The sequence below is a fragment of the Vespula vulgaris genome, chromosome 3 (assembly GCF_905475345.1).
Source record: "Vespula vulgaris chromosome 3, iyVesVulg1.1, whole genome shotgun sequence".
In the NCBI taxonomy this organism is placed as follows: domain Eukaryota; kingdom Metazoa; phylum Arthropoda; class Insecta; order Hymenoptera; family Vespidae; genus Vespula; species Vespula vulgaris.
The window spans coordinates 1,169,295-1,187,549 of record NC_066588.1 but is presented as its reverse complement, the minus strand read 5'-3'; the positions used below and the strand labels follow the sequence as shown (position 1 = coordinate 1,187,549).

The following is an 18,255-nucleotide window of genomic DNA, read 5'->3' as shown; positions in this document are numbered from 1 at the left end:
AATTATTGATGATTCGGAAATACGAGAGTAGGTATATGTCTATATATTATCTAGATGCATATATATATATATATATATATATATATATATATATAATAAACGTGTACTTTACGGAAGTACATAGACGACGATTCCTTGATGAAAATCGTACCGGATCGTGCAATGCAACGCATTACGCTCGGACGAAAGGACGTTGCACGCGTCGCGAACCGCCGACGTCACGTTGGACATCCTCCGTGAACACGAGAAACACGAGAGAGAATTTGTACACGCACCTTGATAACCAATAGACAAAGAGCTAAGATATTAATCTTCTGAAATATCAGAAATATGAGATAAGCAAACAAATTATTATTATTATTATTATTATTATTATTATTAGTACGATCACCAAAGGAATTTGTTAGAAAAATAATTTATCGATATGAAAGATTAATCTTTTGAAGAATCATAAATATAAGATAAACAAAAATTTATTATTATTGTTATCGTTGTTATTGTTATTATCATGAAAGAAATTTGTAAGAAAAATATATTAATTCCCCTTCAAAAAATCAAACGAACGATTGACATCAGCGTGTATATACAATTTAATAATATACGATTTATCGATAGATATTTTTGACTTCTCTTCCCTTTTCCTTTTTATTATCGTTATAATAAATCGAACAAAAATAATATACTCGATCGACAAACACTTGATTTGTATAATACAGTAATAAAATGTATTTATTAAAATTTATTTCTCAATATACATACGTATAATCGATTAATACAGTGAATAAAAACGTGTATGCGTATTTATTAATACATATTTGTTTTTTTTTTCTTTTTTCTTTTTTTTTTTTTTTTTTTTTAAATAAATCAAAACCAAAAAAGAAAAAAAAATCATCTTTTTCCAGAAATCTTTGTTTTTCTACAATCTTCTTGATTATTATTGTTGGCGATATCGGCTGCCTCTTCCTCAGCTTGATCGGTCATCACCGAAGAAGTAAAAATTTCTGGCTCGTCGTCGTGGATCCTAGCATAATCGTAATCTCGATATCTTCGATCGAATTGAAAATTATGTTTGAACTGTTCGAAAGCTTCCCAGAGTTTAACGAACTTCGTTGTTAACAGCTTGGTGAACTCGTCACGTTGATTTTGTAACTTGGACTTAAAATTTTGTTCCAATCTACGTATGTCCTTAGCATTGATCTCACGATATTTTACCAATGCGTTTTCCGGAATAAAATTGTATTCCTGATCCTGCGATCTTCTTTGTAGATCCATCGGTAATTCCATTCTAACGGGTGACTTTAAAGAATTGTTCTTGATCCCGTCTTGATCGCTATGCCTTCGAAGAGATTAATAGAAAGAAAATGAAAAGGAAAGAAAAATTGTAAATAATGTTTAATCGTTTTTCTTAAAAAAAAAAAAAAAGGAAGAAAAAGATGACACGATCTCGATTTACCAAAATTTTGGTTGCTGTCGAAATTCCTTCAAGCTGTTCTCGTGCAATCGTATAACTTCGTCCTTTAAACGTTCCTCCCAAACGCTCATTTGCTTACGAAAATTAACGTAAGAATTTCGATTACGTTTGTCCAAATTCTGTAAATGTTTTTGTATCTTTTCATAAACCTTCCTAGTATTTTGCATCTCAACGTCCTGACGTAATCTCTCGTTTCGAATCAGTTCGGTGATCTTTTGAGAATCTTTCTCTTGCCACTCGTTCATACTCTTTTGTAAGGTCTTCGTTATTTCCTAAGAACGTTCGTTCGTTTACTTATATCTTTTATATTAATTGTATCTTATTTCCCATACGTCGAAAGAAGGAAAGAAAAAAAAACATTCTCCTTTGAAATTCGTTGATTAAATTATTAAAAAAAAAAAAAAAAAACAAAACAAAAAAAAATACAGAATCATGTTCTCGTCGATATTCATCAATGGCGCTCGTTTAAGAAATTATTCGATCGCACATCGAAAAAATATAATATTATATTTGCCGAGTTGGTTTTATTTATATATACCTGGGAACACATGCCAGTGACCTTGGCAATTTCCTCGCTGATCCTCTTCCTCTCATCCAGTTGCCATCTGACGATCTGCGCCTTGATTCTCGCGTCTAAGTTGTTCTTCCACGCCTGTAGATCGTTTTTCAGGATGTTCTGAGTCTGCGCGTGCTTCTCGTAACACTGCAAGGCGTACCGTCGATTTTGAAACTTCTCCAAACCGAATTGCTTTCTCAAACCGACGATTTCCGTCTCGCATTGCGACAATCTATTTTCGAACCATTTTAAAGTCTTCGGCACGTTGTCCACACGTGGACTCGAATGTACTCCTTCGTCATTGTCGCCGGATGCTTCCGTTTCTAATACGCGAGAGTGTTTTCAATGTTTTATTAAACTAATCGTTTTTCTTCCCTTTTTTTCTTTTTTATTTTTTTTTTTTTTTTTAGATATAATATGACTAATTGTATACATCGTTTTCGAAGTTTGAGAGATAATTGACGTTTTAATTAAACAACATAGACGTATTATACAATATTAATTAAATAATATCTAAATTGTCATATTGGTATATTGTTTATGATATAATAATATCTCTCGGGAATTTATTTCTGCTTTCTGTACTAACAGAATAATATCGATATTAACTCTTAAAATTTATCTAACGCTATTTCGAGAATAAGATCTATGTTAACTTCACGTCAATACTTCTTATTTCTCTCTCGTTTTGTCAAAATTTATATGAGAAAATTATAAGAACATTTCTTGCATCATAATATCACTCATTATTCCGTTGGTATAGAAATTTATGTTTGAAATAGTATTTGATGAAAAAACAAAAGAAGAAAGAAAAGAAATAAAAAATAAAAGAATAAAAACGAAGCAAAAGAAAGCAAACAAGCACATAAATATCGCGAAGATAAATTTCAATGTCAAAAGGAAAATTATAATATCACTCATTATTATTCTGTTAGTGTAGAAATTTATATTTAAAATAATATTTGATGAAAAAACAAAGAGAGAAAGAAAAGAAATGAAAAATAAAAGAATAAAAACGAAGCAAAAGAAAGCAAACAAGCACATAAATATCGCGATGATAAATTTCAATGTCAAAAGGAAAATTATAATATCACTCATTATTATTCTGTTAGTGTAGAAATTTATATTTAAAATAATATTTGATGAAAAAACAAAGAGAGAAAGAAAAGAAATGATAAATAAGAGAATAAAAACGAAGCAAAAGAAAACAAACAAGCACATTAATATCGCGAAGATAAATTTCAATGTCAAAAAGAAAATTATGATATGACTCATTATTCTGTTAGTATAGAAATTTATATTTGAAATAATATTTGATGAAAAAAGAAAAGAAGAAAGAAAAGAAAGAAAAAATAAAACAATAAAAATGAAACAAAAGTTCAATTTTAATATCTTCAAAAAGACTAAAAACATTACCTAATTTCGATCGATCGCACATTTGAAAGCAACAATTGCCCGAAGCAGTATTTCGTTCGTCACCAGAAGTACTTTCCCCAGAGGACGAATTCTTTACATTGTTCGGCACGTTCGAACGAAAGGACAAGTCGTCCTGTCGTTTTCGATCGTAATTCTTCGGGAAACCACTTCGGCAATCCTTGTATCGGAAATGCGTCGTTTGATAAAAAGAATCGTCCTCGGGATCGTTCGTAGTATAATCAGCCAACTGTTCTGTCGAGGATTCCGATTCCTCCTCGATAGGCGATAGTACTCGATCCTCTTCGAAATTCTCCTTGTTACTCCTCGGGCAATCGATCTTCTCCCTCGATTTTCTGTCTCCTGAAAGGAAAGCACAATAATTGTAGTAAATAAATCGACTAGGTAAATCGAGGATTCGAATCGATTGAGAAAACAAAAAAGAAATATTAGTGTCTTTGTTAAATTAACAAGGAAAGAAAGAACAAAGGAAAAGAGAATTTTTTTGTTTTCTGGATTTAAAACAAATTTAATAAGGACGAACGATTAATTATTGTATCGTTGTGAGATTGACAAAAAAAATTATTTCTCTGTCAGATTTATAACGAAAAGAGACACTGTTATTTTTACTAGCTTAAAAATTACTGTTCTTGTAAGATTGAAAAAGAATGCTATATGTTTGTCGGACTTAAAAAAAGAAGAAATAGAAAAATTGTAATTACAATCGTTATGTACTCTATATTAAAAGGAACTACTGTATTTCGGTCAGATTCAAAACGAAGATGGCTATTCTTATCGGATGTAAACCAAAAAATAAATAAATAACAACAATCTCAAGTGGATTTTCCCACAGGGAATATTAATGAAATCATTAACGATCTATCGATCAAAGATATACGACGGATTTTCGTTCCTATTTAAATCGTCGATCTCCGAATACAAATCTGTTGCAAACGAGCAAAAGAGAGAGAGAGAAAGAAGAAAAGAAGAAAAAAGAAGAAAAGAAGAAAAAAGAAGAAAAAACCGCACAAAGAAGAAAAAGAAGAAGAAGTAAAAGAAGAAGTATAAGAAGTAGAAGTAGAAGAACAAGTAGAAGAAGCAGAAGCTAAAACTGTCTCAAGGACTTACCCATCACCCAAGTAGAGAGTCGATGTTTCTCACTGCTACGATCCCAGAAATGTTTTCACCTTCGAATGGACGGACCATCCAGGGTCATCGGAGTCGTCGAAGCGAGACAAAAGATTGGAGACGAAGAGGACAACAGTGACGACGGTGAGGACGACGACTACGACGACGACTACGAGGAGGACGACGACGACGTCGACGTCGACGTCGACGTGTATTGGTGGACAAAAGGAATCAAAATGATTATCTTTTTTTCTTGTTTCGCTCTTCTTTCCTTTTATCCTTTCGTTCGACCTAAGCCCACCCACTTTGGAAGTAACCCTTTCGTTTTGTTACAGGACAAATGCCGACAAAAGTACATAAGACAAAAGAAAAGTGAGCTAGTAGATAAGTAAGATGAAGATGACGAAGAAGACGATGAAAGAGAGGACGAAGAAGAAGAAGAAGAAGAGGAGGAGGAGGAGGAGGAGGAGAAGGAAGAGAAGGAGAAGGAAGTGGCTTAATGACCGAAAAGGATTCTCGACCTGAGAGTGCAATTTTCAATTTCGCTGACGTCGCGCGTAACTTAGTTCTGTCCTTGTCCCACCGAATATTGAGACGTTGGTTACTCTCTCTCTCTCTCTCTCTCTCTCTCTCTCTCTCTGTCTTTCTCTGTCTCTTTCTCTCTCTCTCTCTCTCTCTCTTTCTCTCTCTCTCTCTCACTCTTTAGCTAGTTGGTGATGCGCTACGGATTTGACATGGACAGCTGTCGGATTGGTACGCGCCGTCACGCGAGATAGAGATAGAGAGAAAGAGAAGTATAGCTACTTCATGACACACGATGTCATGGGATAGAAAAGGTAAAAATATGGGTATAAAAAGGTTAAAAAAAAATAAATAAATAAAACAAGAAACGAAGGAAGAACTGAAGAGAGAAAGAAAGAAAGAAGGAAAGACAGACAGACAGAAAGAAAGATAAAAAGATAGAAAAAAAAAAAAAAATAGAAGCGGTCCACTGCCTTTGGACTTAGCCTCGCGAATGAACGGTTGAGCTAGAGTTCGCGAACTCGGACTTTTCTCAATTTTCTTTCTAACGTTTCTGCTTCCTCCTAAACGTCTTCTGAAAGAATTGAATCCGAGTGACACCAGGATAATAAGACGTTTTTAAAACATTATAATAATAATATCACTAACCTATTTTTACGTCTGATTTGTTAACGACATGAAATTGTTTGCTCTCACTCATCGGAATGAATGAATGATCGATAGTAGACACGTTCGGAGTTTAGTCTTCGTTGTTATTAGATCTCTATCGATCGTCACGTATAATCAATGAGAGAGAAAGAGAGAGAGAGAGAGAGAGAGAATTTTATTAAAAACTTTTTTTTTTAATAAAAGTTTTTATTTTTATTTTTATTTAAAATTTTATTCGTTACGTAATGATGAAATTTAGGTAATCAATATTTTATAAAATGTCTAATCTAATTTTTAATTTGACATAATTACGTACGTACGTATTTTTTTTTGTTTATCTAATGACACGTAACATTTACAATATTTTATTAAATTTCTAATCGACGTATCGTCAACTTGTATTCCTCAGAAAAGCTAGAACATAATTAATTGGAATGTTTAATTAATAAGGAAAAAAAAGAGAGAAAGAGAGAGGAAATTTGATTTCTTTCGCTTACATAATGCCGTATACAATATTACGAATAATTCAATATATTTCTAATGAATTATATAGATCTCTAAAATCCCATAATACCGTTCTCATGAAGTCACTATAATGGAGCAGAGAACACGTCGTCGTTGTATGCTCGAAACATGAAAAAAAAAAGAAAAAGAAAAAGAAAACAAGAAAAAAAAGAAGAAAGGAGTAAAAGGGAAATGGACGGTAGATAATCTCACGAGACTGATAACAAAAATAACTGTGAAATTATTTAGAAATGAGAAGACGAAAGAGATAGGAGGAAGTGGAGAAAAAGAAAAAGAAAAAGATGGTAAAACGAAAAACAGCTTTGAATTCTTTCTCTGTAGCTTCCAAGTTTGCGAAAGAGGAAGGAAATGGAAGAATTACTTGAGGAAAAAGTGAAAGATGAATAAGAATAAGAATAATAATAAGAATAACAATAACAATAAGAATAACAATAAGAAGAAGAAAAAGAAGAAGAAGAAGAAGAAGAAGAAGAAGAAGATGAAGAAGATGAAGAAGGAAAAGAGTAAAAAGAAAAAGCCAAAGAAGAAAAGGCGATAAGAAGATGAGATAATGAAGAGGATAACCGACGTGGAAAGTTTATGAGAAAGAGATTGAGACGGAGACGGAGATAGATTAAATAGAAAGAGAGTGGTGAGGTGTGGTGTGGTGAGGTGTGGTGAGGTGAGGTGAGGTGAGGTGAGGTGAAGTGAGGTTGGAGAAGAAAGAGAAAGAGAGAGAGAGAGAGAGAGAGAGAGAGAGGCGCGAGAAAGGAGGTAAGAACGGTAAGGAGCAAGGATTCACACGGTTCCAGGACTGGCATAGCGGTCCTAGCGGTAGATACTTGCGGATAATACGCTCATTTACATAGGCAGATATATAAATGAAAAAGTACTCGACGACGCGATCACAACATAGATCACATAGGGGACATACATAGGTATGTATATATGAGAAAATACGTACGTACGTAGTTATCTACATATTTATCAAAATGATAGTATCAAAAAGATCGTAAATCAAAAAGTTACTTTAATAGTGGCTCGAAGGAACAATTGCCAAATGGTTTTGGAATTTTTGTGCAAAGAAAATCGATTGAAATCGATCGAACTCTCTTCAGCGACTGGTTTTAAACTGATTTCTTTTTTTTTTTATTTTTTTCTTTTAAGCTCGTATCTCTTTTCTTTTTTTTTTTTTCTTTTTACATCGCAAAAAGAGATTCGCGAAATAGTTAATTTCGTACGATCTACGCAAAAGGATAAAAGAGGAAAAAATTAGTCGATAGAAGTTTCGAAAAGGGGAGATTAATCGATTTATAAAGATCGTTTCAAGAACTTTTCACCCACCGTGTAAGTATCGTGTAAATATATACGTGCCATAGACAAGCGTCTACGTAATGCAACGAGGGATAAAGTGATAAAGTTTGACGTCATATTTCATAATTCATTCATAAATCCTGAACGTTTTGCATACAGACGGACGTATTTACTTATTTACATATGTACCCGAGTAAATCTGCATCAGAGCTTAACATCATTATTTACTCGAACGATCGAATAGACATAAACTTTTCGAGATATCTTTTTCTTCTTTTTTCTCTTTTCGCAATCAACAACGTATTAGCAATTAGATTTTTTCTTCTCCTCTAAATAATTGATATAATCCTTTGAAACGAATCGTTTATTTTCTTGATTTCTTAATGAAACTCGATATATACGTTCGTCGTACAACTAATAACAGATAAATAAGTCAGACTCGTACACGATATTTTGAAGATTAACATCAAACTATAATTAATCAATTATAATGATTAACGTGAATTTGTAACAATCGTGTTATACCATACATACACACATACGTACGTATGTAAGTAAGCATGTAACTATAAGAAAACACGCGTTCCCCCATGTGTTGCGGCTCGTTTCCGTTACTAAATCATTTCGCAACGTACAAAGTAAAAAAGAAAGAAAAAAAAGATAAAGAAAACAAAAATGAGAAATAAAGAATAAAACGAAAAAAAAAAAGAAAAAGAAGAAAAAGTACAATCAGCTTTTAGAGCAAACGATAAAGATCGTCGAGTGATCTATTATGTATGCGTATACGAGATCTTACCAAACACAAGTATATATGTGTATGTAAACCAGTATCACGCTAATTAAAACGTTAACTTGTTAATTATAAATGTTCATAAGTCTCTCTCTATCTTTATCTTTATCTCCATCTCTCTCTCTCTCTCTCTCTCTCTCTCTCTCTCTCTCTCTCTCTCTCTCTCTCTCTCTCTTTCTCTCGCTATAAGTAATTTGCTATTACAAAGTAACTAAATCGGAAATTTTTTGATTGAATGAAAATGTCGTTGACGTCAGTGCCATTGTGTTTTAGTCGGTTCATTGAATCTAAAGACACAGCGACGGATCATCGAGGCCGTGAGACAGTTTGGAAGCGAGATAGTTGATCGTTCTAACTATAAGTGAGAAAGAGAGAGAAAAAGAGAAAGAGAAGAAAGAATTAATTTACGTCATGGTCCGTGACTTCATCGACTGCCGTTACTTTTTGCATGCAACCGATTGCGCGTTTATCATTAACAATCCACCCAACATTTCGATCTTCTTTTTCTTCTTCTTCTTCTTCTTCGTTTTCTTCGTTTTCGTCTTCCTCATCTTCATCTCCTTCGTTTTTTTTTGTTTCGTGATCAATCTTAAAAATTATTCGTCTAGCTTCTATAACGCGTACTCCCTCGAGCGTGATAACAACTTCGCACAAGGACAGGACACACCTGTTTCTTTTTTTCTCTTTGTTTCTTTTGTTTTTTTCTTTTCTTTCTCTTTCCAACTCTCTTTTATTCGAGTTTTCAAAGGTACCCTTAAGTAACAACGACCTTGCATTAATTCGATTGAAATTTGTGAGATTGTTTCGAAAGATTTAGAACGGTAGAGATCGTTAATGAGTCCTTGATATCTTTGTTAAAGGGAGATGTTTGTTAATTTATCGTTTTATTGTAATATCGGTAATGATAAGAGGGAAAGAGAGAGGTAGAGAAAAAAATGGAGTCCTTTCGGATGTGAAGGAGTGCAAGAGAGAGAGAGAGAGAGAGAGAGAGAGAGAGAGAGAGAAATTTAAGAAAAAATATATATCTAGAAGAAAAGTTTTCTTCAAAGGAAAAAATTAACGCCCGTATTCGTTGCTTTAGTATCGATAATAATAAGTTTCGTGTAAGAGAGAGATGGATAAAGAAAGAGAAAAAGAAAGAGAGATAGAACAACAAAAATGGAGTCCTTTCAGATGCGAACGAATGCAAGAGAGAGAGAGACTTTAAAAAACATATATTTGCGGAACAATTTCGTTTAAACAAAAAGATCGTTATATATATATAAAAAAAAAGAGAGAGAGAGAGAGAGAGAGAAAAGAAGAGAAGAAACAATGGAGTCCTTTCAGATGTAAATAAGTAAATATGAGAAAAGAAGATCAATTTAAAAATAAATCCAAAGAAAGAGACAGTTCGTTACTTTCGATAATTATGGCTCTTTACGTCACAGTACACCATCCGGTTAATAGGCGGACGTATCTGAAGGGAGCGATGAAGCACGTTGAAAGTGACTCATCCGTTCGTGAGAGGATGTAGTAGTGAAGAATCATAGGAGGAGGAGGAGGTGGAAGTGGAGGTGGAGGAGGAGGAAAGAGGAAAGAGGAAAGAGGAAAGAGGAAAGAGGAAAGAGGAAAGAAGAGGAGCGGTCATCCACCGACACTCGGAGAAGCAGCCTCCGAGATTACAGGAGAACGGCTGCAACCGCAACGACTTTTGTCACTGACCTCGAACGTTCCTCGACTCATTAACGATGAATAATAGGAATAAGAATAAGAATAAGAATAAGAATAAGAATAAAAATAAAAATGAGAAGAAAACAAAAGCATACCTTTGTAAAATCGATCATCCTCCGTGACGAATTCAACGGTTCGATTTTTACTATTAAACAAAGATAAGAGGTGAGAGATAAAAGATAGAAGATAAAAGGCAAAAAATAAAGTAAAGTGAAAGAGAACAAAAAGGGGGAGAAAGAAATAGCGAAGTTAATTAATATCAAAAACTAACTTCCTATTCTTGTTTCCTCATTTGAATTGAAAGAAAAAAAAAAGAGAGAGAGAGGGAAAATAAAGATAGAATAAAGACGGAATAAGAATACAAAACAATAGTTCGCTCGATGATTCGAATCGACCTCGACTCTCTCGTCGATTCTAACTTTAGCTGACTCTGGTTAATTTAATTCGAGGAATAACTCGAAAGACCAGATCTCTTCTTTTCTCACGCTTATCGATTTAGATGTGAATGATTGTTATTACTTCTTTTTTATTTCTTATTTTTAAATAATTTCCGAGAGCAAATGTAAAAAAAAAAAAAAGAAAAGCGTATCCTTTTTTGTCTTAATTTTGTCGTTAATTTTATCATACAATTTTATTAACATTTTATCGTCGATAAATTAATCGATCGTCGACAATCGACTCGATAATATCACGGTATTTGTATTTTGTTAAATGTCGGAGAGAGAATTAAAGAAAGCAAAAAAAAAAAAAGAAAAAGAAAAAAGAGAGAAGAAAAAATTGAAAAACCCGCCTTTTCTCTTATCATTATCATTCTGAAAATGTTAATTTTCATTTTAAAATTTAATAACATCTCGATAATAATCGTTATCACGTAGGATAATAAAATTCTCACTAATGTCTATTATCGATAAGATAATATCTTTGATAGATACGTACACGCTTAAATATTTATTTATATCGTAGATAAAAATATTTAGTTCAGAAAACTTGACAAGAATAATGTCATGTTCGTTTCATTGATCGAACGTCGAGGACGAATGAATTAAAGGATTCTTTTATATTATCCGCACAGGCGCATATACACAGACATATACGTATCTAACAGGCTTGTAAATTACGAAAAAAAAAAAAATAACAAAAAATTATTTTAAAAAACAGAAAGAAAAAAGAAGACAAAGGGAAGATGAGATCGGATCTCGTGAGAGACACCTCCCCACTACTTCTTCCAACGATCTAATGATTCTTTATGGACGTAGTAATCGTCATATCGCGATTTCACGGATGCTTTTCTGTCCGATCATCTCTTTCTCTCTCTTTCTCTCTATCTCTCTTTTCATCTCTTCTATCTACTTAATTGTATACCAAAGAAAAGACGAAATACGCGTGGGTAAGTCAATGCCAAGAAAGAGAGAGAGAGAAAGAGGAAGAAATGGAAGATAAAGAGAGATAGATAGAAAGACAGAAAGAGAGTTACTATCTTTATCGAGACGTTACTGTTATCTCGATGCTCCTCCTGTGAAAACCTTTCTCATCGAGCAAGCATCTGCCACTTCCGTTCCTTTCAATCGGTTCGTTGCCTTCTCTACGATGATCACCCGTTTATCTAACGATTTTGCGCCTTTCGATGCGTTTATAATGGGACCGAAGTTATTCTACACCGGGAGATCGAATTAGAAACTCGTTTATTATATACGCTAAAATGGATATTACACGTGAGTATATGCCTATTTATATATATATATATTATATATATATATATATATATATATATATATATATACAGAGTGGTGACCAAAAATTGCTCGGAGATATTTAAAAATCATCTTAATCTTTTCCAAAGTTTTTTGAGCTAATTCCTTTCGTTTTTTTTCTTTTCCTTTTTCAGATCGTAAAACTACAAGCTTAAATCGTAAAACTGGCATGCCTGATTATAAACCTCGAAACTTTCGAAAGAAGAGTTATTGATTTCTAATATAACTCAGAAACTTATCGATCTACCCTGTATATATATATATATATATATATATATATATATATATATATATTTATGTATTTATGTATATCTGTGTATATACAATATCTATGGGGATATTAAAGAAAGAAAAACGATGATTGGATGTAACACAAATATTTTCCTTTGTCTTATTATTATTACTCTTTTATTTTTTCTTTTTTAATTAATTTATCCTAATCACTATACATGCGAACGAACGAACGAAAGAACGAATAGTAGTTATCTATCATAATAATAGAATTATTATTTCATCCGTGATGTCTACTTAATTACAATTTCTAGGAAACGATTAGAACGTAGAAGAGATCAAAAAACTGTCTCGTAAAGTATAATTTCGCATGGGTGGTAGAGTGAGTCGGATGGGCGGGCCGTATATAAGGGGGGTAGAGTGGGAAGAAGGGAATCGATACGATATACTTTGACTAGAAATTTTTAATCATCAATTACCACGATCTATCCAATCCATGGATCGGAAAATTGTTTTTCTCGTTTTTTTCGAATCGATCTTTCTCTCTAATCGATTATAATACGATTTCGATGAATTAGATAATCGACCGAGCGATCGTATATAATATATATATATATATATATATATATATATATATATATATATATATATATATAAACACGTAATTACTATCTCTCTATAAATTTCTAGAAAAATGTAACCTCTATACATTCATATTCGCTTTTCAAACGTTTCTTAATCGATTTCTAAAGATAATCTAATATACTTATAATATGTAACTTACGTCTATCTCGTATATAATATATATCTCATATACATACATATATATACATAAAAAAGGAACTTCCAAAAGTTCCTAGGTACATGATTTTATAGTCAAAAAAAAAAAAAAAAAAAAAAAGAAAAAATAGCAATTAATTTTTATAATGTTACTTAGGAACATTTTGGCCGATCATTTATATACAAGCGAGTATAGCGAGTTCCAATTGGAATTAGAAAAATGTTTACTTGCGATTCCAAAGAGGATATAGGATGACGATGAAGAAGAGGAAGGAAAAGAAGAAGACTATTAATAAAAAAAAATAATAATAAAAAGAATAGGAAGAGTAAGAAGAAAAAAGACGATTAATAAAAAATGTAAGAAGAATAAGAAGAAGAAATAAAACAGGTTGAAAAAGACGAGAAATAAAAAAAGAGAGAGAGAGAGAGAGAGAGAAGAAGGAGACGATTAATACAAAAAATAAGAAGAATGACAAGAACAAAAAGATTGATAAAAGGAATAAAAAGAGTAAGAATAAAAAGACGATTAATAAACGAAATAAGAAGAATAAGAATAAGAAAAAGAAACAGTAGAAGAAGACGATGAATAAAAAGAAAAAGAAAAAGAAAAAGAAGAAGAAGAAGAAGAAGAAGAAGGTGTAGAAAAAGGATAGAGGAGAGCGAGCATGTGGGTGAAGGCTGGAGGGCTCTCCAGGATGTGTCGAAAGTGAAACCCAAGGCCTCCGTTCGTACGTGTTGCACTCTCTGCTCTCAATCTCCTCATTGTGTCCATTCGTATTCCTCTGTTCGATCCTGAGTCTCGACTCGCTTCTAATACGAATAAAAAAAAAAAAAAAATACTACGCTCGTCGATCGCCAATCAAAAAAAAAAAAATCCATTCTCAACTTAATATCGTTCGTCCTCTCGTACGGACCTCGTTCGAGTTTTTAACTGTTCACAGTTTTCTTCGATCACTTTCATCTTAATCGTATTGATTTTATTGCTCGTTACGATTGGCAAGACAAATCCCTTTCGATCGTTTCGATGATTTGGCGATTTGTTTCTCCTTTGCTTTTTTCAGTTGTTTGTTTATTTCTTTCTTTTTTTTTGTTTTTTTTTTTTTTTTGTTTTTCTTTTTGTAATTTATTCCTCTCTTTTATCTTCCTTTATTTTTTATCCCAATCGTCGCAACTTACGATCCGGACTCGACGTTCTTGTCGCTTTTATTCTTATTGTTCGGTATGAAAAATGCTAATATGATACCAACTGAAAGGAGAGAAGGAGATAGATGAAGATAATGATAATTAATTATATGGAGATCTTTGTTTGAATTTGTACGAAAAAATATTCGGTCTTATAACGAGAAAATGAATACTTACGTAGGGGAAAGCAAGCTATCGTCATGATCGGAGCTATGCATCCGTACTCGAGCAACACCGGAAACACGACATTGCCGATCAGAGATCCAGATCTTCCTGTCATCATTACCAAACTCACTGCCATGGTTCTATTAAAAAAAAAAAAAAAAAAAAAACGAAAGAATAAAATTGAAAAAGAAAAAAACGAGCAAGGAAATTTAATCGGTCTGTTACTCGTTCTCTTTCGTTCGGAAAAAAAAAATAACAAAGATACAATAATATAAAAATACAATAAATGGTACCTTAATGAAGTTGGGAATAAGAGCACAGTGGCCCCTATTACAATGTTCAATGTTGTCATCATTATACCGACGAAGAGGCAGGTCAATACCAATGTCAACATGTAACTCGTTGACCAAGTCATTGTTACCAATGATGAAATGCACACCGTGTAACAAATGTCTGTATACAATCGAAAGAAATTAATTTTGTTCCCCCCTTTTTTTTTTGCTTTTGTTTTAATGGAACTAGAATTTATTTATTTGTTTCTTTCTTTTCTTTGTAATATTTTTTAACTACTCACATAAAAGATTTTTGTGACCCAACAAAGTCACGAACATGCTTGCTATGAAGAGGAAAACTATCGCTGCGATGGAAACTATCGTCGAATCTATATACATGTTTTCGGATATCACGATCTGAAATTAAAAAAAAAAAAAAAAAAACAAAGATTAAAAGAAACGATTACTTTGTTTGTTTATTAATTTTCTTTTTTTCTCTCTTAAGACTCCTTTTCCGATTAATTTAAAAATTAAGATTAACTTTAAAAAATTAAGAGATACGATTACTTGTTCGTTTACTTGTTCATTAATTTCTTTTTTTTTTTTTTCTCTTAAGACTCCTTTTCCGATTAATTAATTCCAATTAACTTACTTTCGAACAATTGACCACTTCGATAATATCGCCACTTAAATCCATATTTTGTAGAGATTGTGCGGATTGATAAGTGACAGCGTCCAATATCTCACAAAATGCTGGGTCGTGATCGGTGATATTGAAATCGATCGGATTGAAGTCCTGCAATATAGCGAAAAGTTGCGGCTGCCATAATCGAATCGTGTTGAGACTGTAAACAAAAAAAAAATAGGAGGAATGTTATCAGAAAGAGATAAAGAGATAAACGGTTTATTAAGATAAAATAGTTACTAATTGTCAGAAGTAGAGATAGAGACACAGACGAAGAGAAGTTTTTTATGATCCAGGAAGGAAAAAATTTTGAAATGGAAAATTCATTCATGATATACAATTAGATCGTAAATTAATATGTATTTGTTTGTTGAATTTAATATCTATTTATTAGTGATTATTCTCTCTCCCTCTCTCTCTCTCTCTCTCTCTCTCTTTCTTTTTTTCCCGTCTATCAGTCTCTCTCTTCCTCTTTGATTTTATATCCGATACGACAATATTGCATATTTGTATGAAGATTTAACTACGTTAGACAGTAGGTCTAAATTTCTGCAAACAACTTACGCGAGCATGCTGCAAAATTGTAAAGTCAGGATCAAACTCAATCGGAATATATGTGGTCTAAAGAAAATAGGTTTCATTTGAAGTAAACCACTTTTGAATGATTTCTTATGCGTAACGATCGTATCTCCCGTAGAATTCTCCGTAGAATTTTTTACTTCGAACTCGTCGGCCAATTCGTTTATCTAGATATAACAAAAATGAAAAATTAAGAATGAAAAATCAGAAATCATATTTGTGACTTCATCGTACGGATGAAATATGAAATTTTCATAATTACATAATAAAGAAATGAATAATGAAAGGTAAAAAAAAAAAAAACGATAGATTTATAACACGATGTTAGAATATTTACGGGATAATCTTTCTCTGGTCTGCCAGTGTTGATTCTATAAATTTGTTGGAAAACCTTCAAAGCTTCCTCCTTACGTCCTTGACTCATAAGAAACTTCGGACTCTCCGGAAAAAATGATAAAAGAAAGACACCGAACAACGTCGGGACACCGCACAATGATAAAAATATTCTCCAAGAATTGTATTTGAAGTAACCGTCCCAAAGTTCGATAGACCAATCTTGTGGTACCACCAACCAAGCAAGACCTACAAAAAAATATATATATATAGATACATGTTGAAATATGTAGATATATAAATATATCGTTTAGATATATTTATATATTTGTTATATCTAAATATAACAGATATATAAACATATCGTTGAAATTATCGATACGGATAATATAATTCCTGGCGTGATAATTTAATAAATATAATTAATATATATGTATATATTAAATATATATTTATATTTAATATAAAAAATGTACACATAGATATATCATACACAGACACACAATATATACATATATACATATATGTGTGTGTCTGTGTGTGATGCATCTATGTATACATTTTTTCCCTTTGATTACGATTAAATAAGTTATTAAGTTACGATTAAATTTACCTGAATTTACAACGCATCCAGTCGTAACAGTGAAGCCGATAATAAGAGTGATTCTCGATCTGACTTTGGCACCATAAAACTCAGCAATATAAGACATCGTTCCGGCGTAAGGGCCGCTGATTCTAAAATCAAAAACGAGCGAATGAAATTCTCACGAATGAATATCGTGCGAAAAAGGAAAAACGATAAAACTTCATACGTCTTTATTATTATCTTTTCAACTTACATCAATCCACTGAGAAATTTAAAGAAGAGGAGAGTTCCAAAATTTTGAGAAAATCCTGACAACACGTTACAAATTCCATCGGCCAGAAAACCATAAATTAAAATCGATTTTCTACCTTTCACGTCTGCGAGATATCCCCATACCAATGCGCTCGATACCATACCTAAATTATTATTAACGTTAAAACACTTGTTTTTCTTTCTTTTTTTTTTTACACGAACAAATTCGACAAATTTCAAAGAAGAAAGGAAAAAAGAAAGACATGTTTTTCGTGTCTTTCTGTTTTTTTTAATCCTTTTTTTATTTTTCCTTTCTTTCCCTTCCACCGTCCATTGAAATCCTTACCGATGTAAACTACGGCGTTTAAAATTCCCTTGTGAATAAGCTTCAATTGCAAATCGCATTCGGCGGCAGGAAGAATGAGAGATATATTGCCGGTATCGAAACTCGATGCCCAAGAAGCTGGTATTAAAGCTAGATATAATAAAATATGAAATTTGCCATATCCGGTCGCGGAGACGGCGGTCTCGAAATCGGCTGGCGATTTGGTACTTTGTACACCTTAGAAAGAAAAATTAATTTAAGAATTATTAAAAGATATAAGATTTAGATATTAAGTATATAAAGATTTTGAAATAAACATTAATTTCATTATTACATCTAAATAATATTCGTTGCGAAGATGAAACAAAAAATCGAAGAAAAAAAGAAAGAAAGAAAGAAAAAAAAAGCAGCAAAGGAAAAGAAAAAATTAAAACAAAGAACGAATATCATCGTCGTGTTTAAACTTACATGAATGATTACGATCGTCTACGCTCTTTTTCTCGCTCATATCTACGGCGTTTATCGTACTGTTAGGTGACATCTTCGAAGGATCTTAAGAATGAATTTCTTATTGTAGATCACGATATTGTTTCACATGCGGAAACAAAATAGATCGTCGAGAAGCTAACTGAGAAATGAACGACGAAACGGAGGTTTTCATTAAAGAGCACCTTTCCTCTCTCTCTCTCTCTCTTTCTCTCTCTCTTTTCGTCTCTCTTTCTCTGTTTCTGTTTCTCTCTCTCTCTCTCTCTCTCTCTCTCTTTTTCTCTATCTTTCTCTCTCTCTCTCTCTCTCTCTCTCTCTCCTTCTCTTTCTCTCTCTTTCTGTACATTTTTTCCACGGATACCACCTGATCGTTATTAATAGGCAAACAATATTATCACTTGAACAAACTTGACAAATGTTTTTGAGTTCAAGAGAGAAATCTGAAATATATATCATTGGATTCATCATCGATCACGCGAGAATTCGCTAAATGGTTCAGGAAGTATAGGCAAGAAAGAAAGAAAAAAAAAAGAAGAGAAAGAACAAGAACGTGCTTCGCGTTTATGACGGGA

At 32.6% G+C, this 18,255-nt stretch overlaps 2 protein-coding genes across 3 annotated transcripts; both read right to left on the bottom strand.

The window, feature by feature from the left end:
* Nucleotides 1–852: 852 nt before the first annotated feature.
* On the bottom strand, nucleotides 853–4,814 carry LOC127062802 (uncharacterized). The gene is made up of 5 exons (XM_050991582.1): nucleotides 4,569–4,814; nucleotides 3,444–3,803; nucleotides 2,010–2,350; nucleotides 1,454–1,743; nucleotides 853–1,336 (listed from the first exon to the last, which is right to left on the bottom strand). Exons 1-5 carry the CDS (start codon nucleotides 4,570–4,572, stop codon nucleotides 889–891), a joined length of 1,443 nt encoding a protein of 480 aa, XP_050847539.1. The 5' UTR covers nucleotides 4,573–4,814; the 3' UTR covers nucleotides 853–888.
* A 7,354-nt stretch (nucleotides 4,815–12,168) lies between these two features.
* On the bottom strand, nucleotides 12,169–17,844 carry LOC127062154 (synaptic vesicle glycoprotein 2B-like). Of its 2 annotated transcripts, XR_007781080.1 has the most exons (12): nucleotides 17,666–17,844; nucleotides 17,219–17,434; nucleotides 16,874–17,036; nucleotides 16,648–16,769; nucleotides 16,039–16,283; nucleotides 15,687–15,868; nucleotides 15,090–15,282; nucleotides 14,740–14,854; nucleotides 14,459–14,618; nucleotides 14,178–14,305; nucleotides 13,705–14,064; nucleotides 12,169–13,628 (listed from the first exon to the last, which is right to left on the bottom strand). XR_007781080.1 is itself a non-coding variant. In XM_050989897.1 (11 exons), exons 1-11 carry the CDS (start codon nucleotides 17,736–17,738, stop codon nucleotides 13,991–13,993), a joined length of 1,671 nt encoding a protein of 556 aa, XP_050845854.1. In that variant the 5' UTR covers nucleotides 17,739–17,844; the 3' UTR covers nucleotides 12,169–13,990. The 2 variants fall into 2 exon arrangements, 1 of the variants encoding a protein (XP_050845854.1); XM_050989897.1 differs by having other exon boundaries at nucleotides 12,169–14,064.
* Between the last annotated feature and the right edge of the window lie 411 nt (nucleotides 17,845–18,255).